The 14,133-nt window shown below is 48.7% G+C and overlaps 1 protein-coding gene across 2 annotated transcripts in view; it reads right to left on the bottom strand.

Moving 5' to 3' along the window:
* Positions 1–14,133, bottom strand: part of FBLN2 (fibulin 2) — an 80,901-nt gene that overhangs the window by 18,269 nt on the left and 48,499 nt on the right. Inside the window, exons 4-9 of one of the 2 annotated variants that reach the window (XM_058812805.1) lie at positions 12,992–13,121; positions 8,481–8,667; positions 7,530–7,736; positions 5,451–5,567; positions 3,225–3,326; positions 1,722–1,862 (exon numbers count right to left, since the gene is read on the bottom strand). In XM_058812805.1, the coding sequence (XP_058668788.1) occupies positions 1,722–1,862; positions 3,225–3,326; positions 5,451–5,567; positions 7,530–7,736; positions 8,481–8,667; positions 12,992–13,121 (884 nt within the window). The remainder of the gene's footprint in view (positions 1–1,721; positions 1,863–3,224; positions 3,327–5,450; positions 5,568–7,529; positions 7,737–8,480; positions 8,668–12,991; positions 13,122–14,133) is intronic. The other variant, XM_058812806.1, reaches the window with a different exon arrangement.

Raw genomic sequence — 14,133 nt, 5'->3', positions numbered from 1 at the left:
GCCCCAGGAGAACAAGGCAGTGAGCAAAACACAAACCACAGTGTATGCCTGTGGCTTTTCCCTTCGACTACAAAAGGTGGAAAAAATGTTAAACATGGCAAATGTGCTGGTGGCACCACACACGGAGCAGAGCTGGATGGGAGCAGGCAGCACACACAACAAAGGGAAGTTTTTTAGGTTATTTAAAAGGATACCTGTAAAAACTGCCCTGCATTAGAGGAACACAGAAGTTTGGTGTTCAGTAAGGGAGAAGAGCTTCACAAATGAGAGTTGTGGCTTCGCTTTCATGAGTAGTGCCCGAGGTTTATCTGGTATCAGCCATAATCAAACTGTTCCAATGTCAAGGGGCAGAGGGGGAACTGAGGCAAAGGAAGCACCTGGCACCTGCCCCAGCAGCTCCGGCAAGGCTGCAGACACAGGCACTGGCTTAGCTTCAGAGCACTCCTGGGAGAGGTGAAAAAGGACAGATCCATCCTTCCTGCACCGTCCAGGGAAAACATCAGGGGCGTCAGTGGCAGCAGTCGGGAGCAGAGCTTGAGCAGGGGCCGTTCCTGGAGCTGCAGGCTCCTGAGCAGGAGTGTGGTGCCTGGGCACACCCTGGGCACCTCCAGCACCAGCTTCAGCTCAGGCTGAGCTGTCTCATAAAGGCCTCTTTCCTTCCAGTGCTGCTCTCTCAGCCATTTCATTGGAATCAAATAATTTCATTCATTTCCCATTCTTACCAGTACCTCTGATTTCAAAATAAATAATAATAACAACTAAAAAATAAAAATCCAGTGCCAACAATTTAAGGATCACCCAAAAGGTGGTAAATCACAGTTCTTCTCTGGATTCTGACACTGCAGAAGTTTTCCTGCTGATGCCCAAATGCCACACGGTGCTTGTTAACCAGATGGGATCACTGAGCTTTAAAGAGAGGAGTAAAACCAAAGCTGTGGTGGTCAGAAAAACAGTGTTATACATGTAGGGAGGAGGACAGGGGTGGAAGAGAGCTCTGCATTCACACAGGACAGTAAAGCCACGGGCACTGATGCTTTCATGGATGACTGGAGGTCTCCAAGTGCTCCATTTTTCCAGGAAATGCTCCTGCTGCCACCTAACCCAGACTCTACAAAAATACCCAAAAAAAGAAACTATTTCACATAAGCTGAGGTCCTGGCTGCTGGGAGCAAACTAAATCCTCATAAATACACTTGTAAAAATTGATTGGTTTCTTCCATGAAGTCAAACAGCAGGGATGATCCAGCAGAATTATGATGCACCTTTGACTTTTACACAAAGAAACTTATGCCAGAATCAACAAAGGACTAATATGAATTTTAAAATTCCCTCCCTTTGGAAAGGATCTTTTCTAGACTCACACGGATTATTGAGCTGTATTTCTGAAGTTCTGTGGTTTGGTGGTGTCTAGAACTTGGCAGTGTTGGACTGTGCAGAGGGATCAGCTGCTGTGACCCCTGAGCTCAGCCTGCAGCCAGCAGAGCTGCTGTGCTCCCCACCCTGTGGGCCTGGGGCTCCTGCTCAACGTTACCTGCACCTGACATGGCTGGGGAAACACCAAACAGCACAGGACTCATGAGGTGAAGGGCTGAGCAAATGGGGCACGTGCGATGTGTGTTTGTGCTGGGTGGCTCTGAGATGCCAGATGCAGGGATGGTGGGAGGTGCTGCAGAGCATGGAGAGCTGGGATGCTGAGGGAGGCCGCGTGCCTCTCGTCTTACCAACACATTTCCTATGCCTGTTGAGAATAAAGCCCTCTGCACACATCCCACTGTGGCTGACACAGGAGAATGATCCCAGTGTGTTCTCACAAAACTGTCCGCTGGAACAAGCCTGAGCACCTGTCAGGCACTCATCCAAATCTACAGCAGCAGGGGCAGCCAAAAGGGAAAAACAGAACTCCATTAGAACAGTCCTGAAATGGAACAACATTTCTGTCACGCCGGGGATGCCAAGATGAAGTGTGCTGGAGCTCCCACATCAGCAGCAGGCTGCAATACATGCAGTGTTACACTGAAAATAGGGCTGGAATAAAACCTCAGAGATCATTCAGTCCTTGATCACACTCCTGTGCTTTTGCCTTTCCAAAAAGAAATATCCTTTAAAAAATCCAAAAAGAAATAGCCTTAAAATGCCTTAAAAACAGGCAGGCATTCACATAGAGACAGTGCACACTCCTTAAAAGAAACCGGTCACAGTGCACCACCACCCTCACCATCAGATCCTGACTTCAACAGAGGTTATAAATGTCCCTTGCCAATGTTTAAACTCACTGCCTCCACTGACAAATACAAATTTTTTCATTTCCTGTAGGAAAACGATTGCCTTGAAATGCCCCTTTTGATGCTGACATTAATTAATCAAATTAACTTCCACCATGCTTGGGTAAGCAGTGCACTGTGAATATTTCATCTGGTGATATTAAAATCCCATTTTCTTCACAGACTGTCTGGAATTTTATGAAAATGATTTGTTATTCAATAAGATCTAAGATTAAGAGTGATGTGGATCATTTGTGAGCAATTCTGAGCATTGGGAGCTCCTGCTTGTATTTCACTGTTATTGCTCCCTTACTTAGAGATTTATAATTAAGGTTTGTCACAGGACATGGCTTCTGACCCCCGAGCCCTCCCTGGGCAAACACATCCTTTGTGACTACTCAAGAACATCCATTTAAAATGTCTGCAATGTGAATGGTGAGGATGCAGCTTTGGAATTCACTGCTCATCTCCCCAGCAGCAAATGAACACCTGGAGCTGGCCCAGCTCCCATGGCATGTCCTGTGAAGCTGTGAAGCCTCCCTGAGTTCAGGTTTCCAAGGCAAGAGGAGCTAAAAGCAAACAGAGCAGATGCCAGGGCAGAGCTGTGCCCTGAGGGTGCCCAGGACAGCAAAGGTGACCTGCTCGCTGCTCCTGCTCCCAGCCAGAGTGCTGAGTGTCCACAGCTGTGCACACAGGGCCTGGGGAAGAACCTCAGCGGGAAGAGAAACCAGAAGGGCTGTAAAAAAGCCTACAATGTCAGAGGAAAAAAGCACCAGCCCAGGCTTGCCTCCACCTCACCACACTGTGCTTCAGGAGGTACCTGTGAGGCAGAACTGAGATTCCTTCTGCCAAATGGTCTCTCTGATGGCACTGCAATTCCCAACTCTGAAAATGAGGAACAGCCAGGGGTGTGAGGTACACAAACATTTAACCATGGCTCTGTGGGGAGCCCAAAGCACTCACCTTCACAGGAAACCCCATCAGCCATGAGCGTGTAGCCAGCCATGCAGGAGCACACAGCATCTCCATCCACGATGTTGCACAGGTGCTTGCAGGGGCCGTTATCTGCACAACACAAAATTGCACAGTGCATTGTCAGAACTCAGTGCATCCCTCCGGGTGTCCAGAGTTGCCAGGGACCCTGTAGAGGGGCTTGGAGACCCAGACATGCTGCCCAGACCACCTGGGGATTTGATTGTGACCCTTGGAGCAAGTTGCCAACTTTGTGTGAGGACATGAAAGTCACACAGGTTTGAATGGTGTAATAATAAAATGATCACAGGGTGAAAATGTATATTTTAGGATTTTTGGTATGGGGGTTATGGGAACAAGATGGAGGAATCAGGGCATGTCCAGCCTTTCTCCTTCTTCTTCTTGTTCTCCATTTTCTGCAGTGAGGCTGGCACTTTGGGATTGGTTTGGAATAGAAGTGCACTGTCTAACATAGATGACAGGTATTGAGAATTAAGTGTAAATATGTTATACATAGTTTGTAGTATAAAAAGACAACACGGCCTCGGGGGCGGTCAGAGTGCCTGTGGCTGCCCTGCTGAGCAGATCTCGGCTGGGCAGAAAGAAAATTTTATAGATATGAATTAATAAACAACCTCAAGACCAAAAAGTGAAGAGTCCAGACTCGTTCTTCAGTTGCACGGGCCGAAGCAGAGACATCCTGCACATCTTGGCTGAGCAAATATCAACAGCAACCCAAGAGTACATCAGGACCCCCAGCATGGATCAGCTGCAGTTCCACACTGCCAGGCTAGCCAGGCACAATCCCAGCTCAGGCCAGGGGAATCAGCCAGGAACCAACCTGTCCAGGCAGCCCTGAGCACTGCTCACATCCTGCTGCTGCACACAGACACAGCTGGACTGCAGTGCTCCCCCTGCCTGCCCTGCTCACACCTCCCTGCCTGCCCTGCTCACACCCTGCCGTGCTCACACCCTGCACTGCTCACACCCTGCCCTGCTCACACCCCATCCCCCTGCACTGCTCACACCCCATCCCCCTGTACTGCTCACACCCTGCACTGCTCACACCCTGCACTGCTCACACCCCATCCCCCTGCCCTGCTCACACCCTGCCCTGCTCACACCCTGCACTGCTCACACCCCCTGCACTGCTCGCATCCTGCACTGCTCACACCCTGCACTGCTCGCATCCTGCACTGCTCACACCCCCTGTACTGCTCACACCCCCTGCACTGCTCACACCCTGCACTGCTCACACTCCCTGCACTGCTCACACTCCCTGCACTGCTCACACTCCCTGCACTGCTCACACCCTGCACTGCTCACACCCCCTGCACTGCTCACACCCTGCACTGCTCACACCCTGCACTGCTCACACTCCCTGCACTGCTCACACTCCCTGCACTGCTCACACCCTGCACTGCTCACACACCCTGCACTGCTCACACTCCCTGCACTGCTCACACTCCCTGCACTGCTCACATCCTGCACTGCTCACACCCCCTGCACTGCTCACACCCCGCTGCCTGCCCTGCTCACACCCTGCACTGCTCACACTCCCTGCACTGCTCACACCCTGCACTGCTCACACCCTGCACTGCTCACACCCTGCACTGCTCACACTCCCTGCACTGCTCACACTCCCTGCACTGCTCACATCCTGCACTGCTCACACTCCCTGCACTGCTCACACCCTGCACTGCTCACATCCTGCACTGCTCACACCCCCTGCACTGCTCACACCCCGCTGCCTGCCCTGCTCACACCCTGCCCTGCTCACACTCCCTGCACTGCTCACACTCCCTGCACTGCTCACATCCTGCACTGCTCACACCCCCTGCACTGCTCACACCCTGCACTGCTCACACCCCCTGCACTGCTCACACCCCGCTGCCTGCCCTGCTCACACCCTGCCCTGCTCACACTCCCTGCACTGCTCACACCCTGCACTGCTCACACCCCCTGTACTGCTCACACCCTGCACTGCTCACAACCTCTGCACTGCTGCACTGCCCACCCCAGCCCGAGGAGCAGTGGGAACAACCCTGGAAGCAGAGAGCAGCCTCACATTTCTCCCTCACGTTTCCCCTGACAATTCCTCAGCCTTGTGCCACAGCTACAGGTTAAAGCTGCACACTGAAATCAGACTGGAGGAGGGATGAGAGGGATTTTATTCTGTCTCTAAACATTCCTCTGCAACTGACACCTCCAACGTACCTTTGCACTTGTCCTGCTCTTCCTGCAAGGACACCACGAGGATGGGCTGGGAGGGAGAAGCTACTGGAGGGATGGTGGCTTCAGCTTCCAGCCTGGTCATCTGTCCTCTGTCAGGATCTGCAAGGCAAGGCAGGATAAGGGACAGCACCATCCCCACCACACACCCCAGAGCAAGGGGTGATCCCACTCATCCCACTCCATCATGGTTTGGAGAAGGAAACAAACATCATGGACACAGATCAGAGAGCCTGGCTGACAGTAACTTCTGTAAGTACTACAATATCTGAATAAACTACAAAGTGCTGTTTTCATTTTTAAAACATTTGCTGTATTTTAAATACACTGCCTGTCTTTCATTCGGTATTTTATGGGAAAAAAATCAAGCTTTGACCTTATCCTGTCCATCCTATTTCAACACAGACAAACAACAAACATCATTACAAGCACAGGGTACTTTGAAATGACTTTTGTACAGCCAAGTGGAAAACATGACAGCTGCTGTTTGCCACTAATATTTTCAACAGACAGTAATGTAAAAGGTATCAGGGAATAAAAGAGCTCTGTTACATCAATAAGAGTATCAGTATCATCAAAACAGAAGCCTAAATCCATGGGGCCTAAATCCTTAAGAGGGATATGTCCTGTCCCCACTGAGTTCAAGGGTCACCTGGAGCAAAGTGTGATCCCCACAACAGTGACAGCCTTAAGTGACTAAGGGTGACTGCAGTGCAGGTTTGGGGTGTGGGAACAGTGATTTCCTTAAACAAATGAAGTCAGCACAGACACATGACAGGCTGTGGAGCAGAGACAAACAAAATTCACCTGCTTGGCACACAGCCTGAATCATTTCCCCAGGAATGCCCAAGATGGGCACAGCCACACAGGGACAAGGAGAACTGAAAGGCCACTGTGCCACGTGTGGTTCAGCCAAGCAAAGCCCCTGAGCTTCCCTCAGCCTGGCACAGCACAGGCAGCACCAGCCCTCCCTGCCCTGGCCCCTGCCCTGCCCCTCTGAGCTCCCACGGGTGTCCCCTGCCCCTGTGACAGTCCCATTCCCCTGGTGAGCTCTGCAAACCCCTGGGCGCCCCTGGGCACAGCCCTGAGCAGCACAGCCCTGCAGGTCTGCAGGAACACGACTTCCCACATCACAAGATGTTCCACCCAGAACCTCAGCACAGAGAGGCACTGCTGGGAGAAGAACAGCAAAGCAAAGCAAAACCATAAATTAAACCATAAACCATAAAAAAACATTGCTCCAGGTGAGCAATGAGGCCAGATCCTGCAGTGCTAAAATAAGAACTTCTCTTTGCCTCTTTTGGATTAGGTTCCTTTCCCAGAATTTTAATATAAGCAGAGCAGACAGCTGCCACAGGAACAGTCAAATGCATTCTTGAGGTAAATGCTGTAACACTACATTGAGAAGGATGACATACAGACTGCTCATTGTTTGGCTTGGGCAGAGGATTAGAAGCCTAAGGAGTTCTGTCATTGGATGGAAACACTGCTTTTGCTTGTTAAATAACAGAAAGCACTTGTAACTAATATGAGGTTTCAACTTTCTGGGTTATCTGACTTGAAATTGTGCCATTGGAGAACTCCACACATCAAAACAATTACAGCACAGGTGACTTTCTTTTCCAGACTTCCACCACACCAGACAAATTTGGAGTTTGTTATCACTGAAGGATGTTAATGATTTGAGATAAAAATCAAAAGCTGTCTGTCTGAACTGAGTTAAGTTTATCTAAACTTATCTAAAGAAAACCTAACTGTGAAATACAAAATCACTCTGAGAAGAACAGCTATTTCTTAAAAATTCTTTACAAATCCCCTTCTGAAAAGTGCAAACAGTCTTGATTTGAACATATGAAACACCACCCTTATCCCATGCCACCAAACACAAAAATAAGGTGTAACTGAGTGTCCTAAATTACCATTTTTCTTTATATTTTACAATTTCTACAGAACACATCCATGCATTAACACCCATTAAAAAAGAGAAACTGCATAGAAACTAAAGAAAAGCTTGGCTGGTGAGTGCAGGTATAAAGACACTGCCCTTCATGTGCCTTTTCTCACCTGGAGAGCAGCTGGTGCCATCCTCCTGCAGGGTGAACTCAGGGAAGCAGGAGCACTTGTAGGAGCCCACGGTGTTGATGCACAGGTGCTGGCACAGCTCCCCCCCGTAGAGCAGGCACTCATCCAGGTCATCCCCGGGCAGGTTATTGGAGAGCTCGGCCTCACTGCTGATGGACAGCGCTTCGTGGTGATCCTCCCTCTCTGAAACTACAGCAGAGCGTGTCTGACAGCTGTTCTGGCCTTGGCACAAAATGCCAAGGAAAGCCAGATCCACCCAGAACAGTTACTGCAAGGACATTACAAAGGAACCCATCCTGGAGATAACACTGTGGTGCTGGAGGGCGACCTCCTCCTTCCCTAGGGCTGCAGGGACAGATTTTACAGAGCCACTGAGAAACAGTCACAGGGGAGGCCACAAGCTGACCTTCCACATCACTGCCAACCCCATTCCCACTGACATTTGAACTGTGCTGAGCCCCAGCTGAAATTGGCCCCATACTGAATTCCAAATTTCAGGAGAAGTTATCCAATTGGTTTGGTTTCCAACATCACAATTTGTCGGCTTCTCCTATATCAGCATCAGCAGCAGCCTGGGAGCCACTGAGCAGTGACAGGGCTGTCCCTCCTACTGCCTTTAAACACCAGCCAGAGCTGGAGCACCACCTGCTTCCACTCCTGACCAAGGCTTTCTGTGACATTAAAATTAAATCCTTAAGTGAGTTTCTCAGTCAGCTTTTCCTGAACACACAACACCAAAGCTCCTCTCTCAGTGAGGTCTCAGGTATATTTAGGGATGAGATTCTTTGCTTTCTCCAACCTGCCTTAGGAAGAAGGCAATCTGTGCTAGATCTGAGAGGAAAGCAGCTGTGCCCCTGATGCCCTGCTGCCTCCAGCAGCTGGCTGAAGGCCCTCAGGGTGAGGCAGAGCCCTCAGTGACAGAAGGACACTCACCCTTCTCAGGGGTCACCGTGGGCACGGGCTCCGGGTGCCGTCTGATCTCGGGGTGCACGAAGTGATCCCCCCCTTCACAGCAGGACAGCATCACGTGGCTGCAGGGGTAGCCCAGGTTGATGTTGGACTCGCAGCTCTTCCCCTCACTCCTCAGGCGTAGGCCCAGGCTGCAGCAGTCACAGCATTGCTGCAAGACAGGGCAACATCAGCCACCAGCTCTGGGAACATTGGCCACCAGCACTGGGAATGTCTGTCAGCCACCAGCACTGGGAATGTCTGTCAGCCACCAGCACTGGGAATGTCTGTCAGCCACCAGCACTGGGAATGTCTGTCAGCCACCAGCACTGGGAACATCAGCCACCAGCACTGGGAATGTCAGCCAACAGCATTGGGAATGTCTGTCAGCCACCAGCATTTAGAAGCCCTGAGCAAACTGCCAGGGCAGTGGTGGAGTCTCCACACCTGGTTCAAAAAAGTGTGTGGATGTGACCCCTGAGGACATGGTTAAGTGCTGAACAGGGCAGTGGTGCTGGATTTACAGTTGCACTTGATGGTCTTAGGGGTCTTTTTCCACCTTAACAATTCTATTCTGTAATTTAACACAGTTTCAGGGATGAGCCCACACACACCTGGAACTGATTTGCAGTTTCCTAAGCAGTGGAGCATCTGGAAAAACATTTGGAGCGTGGACAGTTGTAAATATCAAAGTTTTACTTGTGCTTGTTTTTGCCATTCTGCACCAACGGGTCAACTGCAGCCACAACAAACAAAAAGTCTGGCTGTGCCAGTGATTTCAGCAGCTCCACATGCCAGGAAGGCATGGTGCTGCACATCTTGCTCCCTCCAGGCCTTGCCTGTGTGTAGTATGAACAGAAATTATAAACAAAATAATAGAAATCTGCAGCTCTTTGCATTAGAGCTCAAAGCATGGTCAGTTTGGAGCTGTGTGAAGTGGAAACAATGTGCACAGATGTGAGGGCCAGAAGCATCCCAGCCTGTCAGTGCCAGCACAGACTCTCCTCTCTGCACTCCAGCCCTGCTCTGACCTTTATTTACCTGGTTGTGCTGCACAGCATCCTGCTGGGACTGCCAGGAGGGACCCCAGGGTGTCTTGATGAGCTCTGTGCCTCTTCTTTCCTTCCTCAGAGTACCTGAACAGCAGCTTCACTGACATGCTCATCTCCCACCTCTTGCAGTTTGCTCTGCTGCAGGTGGCAGGCAAAAAATGTGTGCTGCTTTACTCAGTCCCAGACAAATCTCCTGCACAGTCAGGCCACAAAAGGGCATCACATAAATGATACCAAACTCAAGAAGTCCACACTGTGGCTGCACAGTGGATACCTAACCAAGCTGAGGAGCTGAGTCTGCTGCAGAGACAACAGGGGTCACACCTGAGCTGGAGATGCCTTTGGGGATTTAAGTGTCCTCTCACCCCTAATTTATTTATTTGTTTGTTCATGTATTTTAGCTAAAATACCATGTTTCACTGCCAGAAAAGCAGAGTCTCCTTCCCTCTGCAGCTCCTTTGACATCACCCACTAACTCAGAGCTTGCAGCCACACTGGAGGAGCCTCCCTGAGCCCAAGAGGAGACTCAGCCTGCTCAAACATTCGGGTACCCTGTGGAAAGGGTCAGACACAGGATTTGAGCTGGCAGCAGGAGCTCCAGGGACAGAGCAGTGGCCAGGAGGGAGATCCCTGAGCTGGGAAGGCACTAAGAGAAGCAGTGTTCTGAGGAGCATGGGAATGAGGAGGGATCACTTCCCATCATTAGAAATCCTAGGTGGGCATTCCCATTAATCCAGAGCCTATCTCCTGCAGGGAGATGCACCCACTGCCAGCTCAATGCTCAGGAACTCTTGTGCTGAGCCCCTTTTTTCAGGGCAGCACTGGGGTTCTGTGAGCACTTCACACTCACAGCACAGCCTGGCATGTGCAGCCAGCACTGAGGGCTGCAGCTCTCATTTTATGGCCCTGCTTCCTAATCTGAGAAATCCCCAAACACCATAAACAGCAGACATTACTCACATCTGCAAATATGCACAGCCATAAGGAGCTCCCTTCACGTGCCCAAATACATTTGTGAAAAATTATTTACACTATGGGCCTTGAAGAGGATGAATTATTTTGTACACTAAATAAGCTTAAATTATGTTTTCAAATGAATATTTAAAAAAAAACCCTAGCAATAATGAATTGTGGTCATGCTAGGAAAGGGAAAATTCCTCTTGCCATCCTCCCCAAATCCAGAACCCTCAAATTCGAATTTTATGAAAACAAATTCTCTTTTTTTGTCTTTTGTTTTAACTCAGTTTTGTCACCTTCAATATGCAAAATAGAAGTTCAAGATAATACGTGTTTTTACTGAAGTAAAATGTGCAATATTTGCCTTGAAGAACCCAGCTTCTTTCAGTCATAATTTGATTAACAATTTATCCCATGTGCAGGCATGACAGAGAGTATTAAATCAGTCATACATCTTTGGGCACACATATTTTCCAGGTGAACAAAACTGTCTCATTTTCCAGTGGAAAAACTTGTTCTCTGAAAAGTTCCTTCTAAAATGAAAGAATTTGAATGTCTTGACTTTCTGTTAGCTGCTTTTTGAACTTCCCAGGAACTCTCCAATTGATTTAATAGCAAATATGACTATTTTTACCTTGCAATTGAGAAACCCACCTTGAGAACCACTCATTGGTTCACAGCTTTCTGCATTCCCCTCAAAACTATCTTAGCTGGAATTCTGCATAATTGGATTTACCATGGTGGAGTCTGCATGCACTAGGGAAAATCCTAAGCCTGAGCTTTTGGTGTTAAGAGTAAATAACAATTAAAGCACCCCAAGATTGGGTTGATTTAGCACAGGCTGAAATCCTGGATCTGAAAAACCAGCACTGCCACACTCACCTTGAAGCAAAAGGTGAAAACATCTTAAATGCCTGAAGACCCACGAATGTTTGTAACCTGGAGATAAAACCCTGGCTTTTGGCAAGACAGTGTAAATATCTTGCTGGGTTTTGAGGCAATTAATGAACCTTTCCACATTCCAGACAAACTTTTTTGATTTATGCCACAGGATTTACTAAGAGCAGACAGATCAGGGGAAACACCACTATGGACTGTCAGCATCCTCTCCCAGATCCCCTCTGAAACAATGTTTAACCACAATAAAATTAGAAAACCTTTCTTGTAATACAAAGCATTAAAAAGCAGTAGAAAGTTGGATTATTTTGTATTACAGCAGCACATACTGTAATGTTAAAGTAATACGAAGTCTCAACAGTCTCAATATTTATTGATTTTTTTTCAAGCAGTGGCTGCAATGACTCAAGAGCTAAACGAGCTAAATAGGTGAGCAAAGCTGCTCAGTAATTTTACTGTCTCAGACGGTTTATCTTAAAGGAAAAATCCCACTGGAACTGGCATGAGGAACCATTCCACGGGAGTATTTAGTCACTGGTTTCAGCTCAGCCAGGAATGATGGAGCTCTCCCTCCCCAGCCCTGCCTGAGGAATGGCATGTGTAATCAGGTTGACTCCACAGCCTGGCTCTGCTGGGCATGCAAACAACCCCTGGTGAAAACCTAAGAATAACAATACTGTCACATTTCAGACATATTAATGTCTTCTCCTGAATGCACAAATTCTCCTTTTACTCTAATGACAGACTTCAGACCGAAATTAGCAATGGTTCTGAGGATGACAAATCAGCACAGCTAATTAACCCTTAAAGCCTGCAGTGGATGTCCACATTCCCTGCTTTTCCAATGAACAATTATCTGGGAGAATCTGCGATGTAAAACAACAGATAGAACTAATCGGGTTCCTGCTGAGCCCGGGAAGCTGTACTTAAGCTGAGCTATAGCTATGTAAATGATGATCAGAGGGAAATGACTTCTGAAAGGCACTGTTCTGGTGAAAACAGGACAAGCGAGCTGCTGAATCTTCAAACTGGTTTAAATTGGTTTGGCTCCACTGGTTCTCATAAAGCAAATCTCATTTATCTAAGCAGAGGCTGTTGCTCAGGATTTGTGATTTGTGCTGTCCATTAAGGGTTTGCCTTTATTTATGAACAAAAGCTTCCATCATCATCTAAATGCTTGTTCATCTAGTCCAGCATTGTGCAGAACTGGGAAAGGGGGCTACAATTCAACACTGGAGCCAAGCAAAGTGCCCAGTAATGGCTTTCACATTATATCTTCAATTAAGTTTTGCCCCATCATTTTTTAAATTCTTCTACACTATAGATATAAAAACTAAAATGGACTTTTCAGCTACTTCCAAAGCGAGGAAGCAAAAGCATTAGAGCCAGTTAGGTCTCCAAAACGGAGATGGAAATTAATTCAAACCAACATTACAGCAAAGTTTTAAAAGGGGCTGCACACTGAAATGCAAACAGCACCATTTCAGTGCCACATTCCTGCAAGTTCATCATTTCTGTGCCCCACAGGAATGCAGAAGCAGATGCCTGCTGAGGCAGGAGGACACCCTGCACACCCACAGGGGAGCTCACCTTGTAGGAGGAGCCCGCGCAGGGGTCGCTGTCCTCGGGGCCACACGTGTCCCCCTCCTTGGCAGCCACCATCCCGGCCAGGCAGCTGTTCTCCCTCACCGTGGACACGCAGCACTGCTTCTGGGCAATCCTGCAAGGGACAGGGCACTGTCACAGAGTCCAGGGCACTGTCACACACACACAGCCCAGGGACAGGGCTCTCTGACACCCATGCAAATGTCCCAGTGCCACCTCAAGTACCCCACTCGGAACACCTGAACACGTGCAGAGAACTATGCTGGCAGAACAGGAATACTCATTTCTTTAATGAGTATCTCCTTTGTACCTATCCCCCGGATCCCTGGCAGTGCCCAAGGCCAGGCTGGACAGGGCAGCCTGGAATAGTGGAAGGTGCCCTTGCCCATGGCAGAGGGTGGAACGGGATGGGCTTCCAGTCCTTCCAACCCAAAGCAGACCGGGATTTTACAATCTTTGGGCAGTGAGTTGAGCTGGAGCAGACTCCTGGGAGCTGCAGGAATTGCAGGGTTCCAGCACAGGGAGTGCCCTGGGGCTGGAGAGGGGCAGGGTCACCGGCCCTGCTCACTGGCACAGCTCCCCGTGGCAGCAGCAAGGTTTTGTCCTCACTTTCCAGGCTCTGAGGCCACATACTTGAATGCTTTTTTACATAAAACATTTTGTTTAGACCTAATATTTAGGGGCAGGCTTAAATCTTTAAAACAGGGACACAACTGAAATTTTACAACTAAGACAACTGAACCCCTGATCTCTTATTCCTTTTAATCTCAGTAGGTTCACAGGGACTGAAACATTTAGGATGTGGCTTTTTCATCTACAACCAGCCTCAGATGTGCAGGTGCAACTCATTCATGTACTGGATTTGCACCTACTTAGGCCGAGGCTGGGATTTTTAATCTGCCTTCACTTCACAGACAGTTGGTATGTGTCAGTTATGTCAGCCAGATCCCAGCAGAAAGGATTTCAGTCTCCCAGTAACTTCAGAAAGGTGCAGTGATACTGAATTTGATAAAAGGGATCATGCCAAAGCTTTTCAATGCTCTAAATGACGGGATCAGTCAGTGAAAATGTGAGTCTGGAGTGGGTTTGTCTCCATCCTCCCCAAGGGCTGCTCCAGGCTCGTGGAC

This window comes from Ammospiza caudacuta, chromosome 12, assembly GCF_027887145.1.
Source record: "Ammospiza caudacuta isolate bAmmCau1 chromosome 12, bAmmCau1.pri, whole genome shotgun sequence".
NCBI lineage: Eukaryota > Metazoa > Chordata > Aves > Passeriformes > Passerellidae > Ammospiza > Ammospiza caudacuta.
This window is presented reverse-complemented; position numbering and strand designations above follow the sequence as displayed.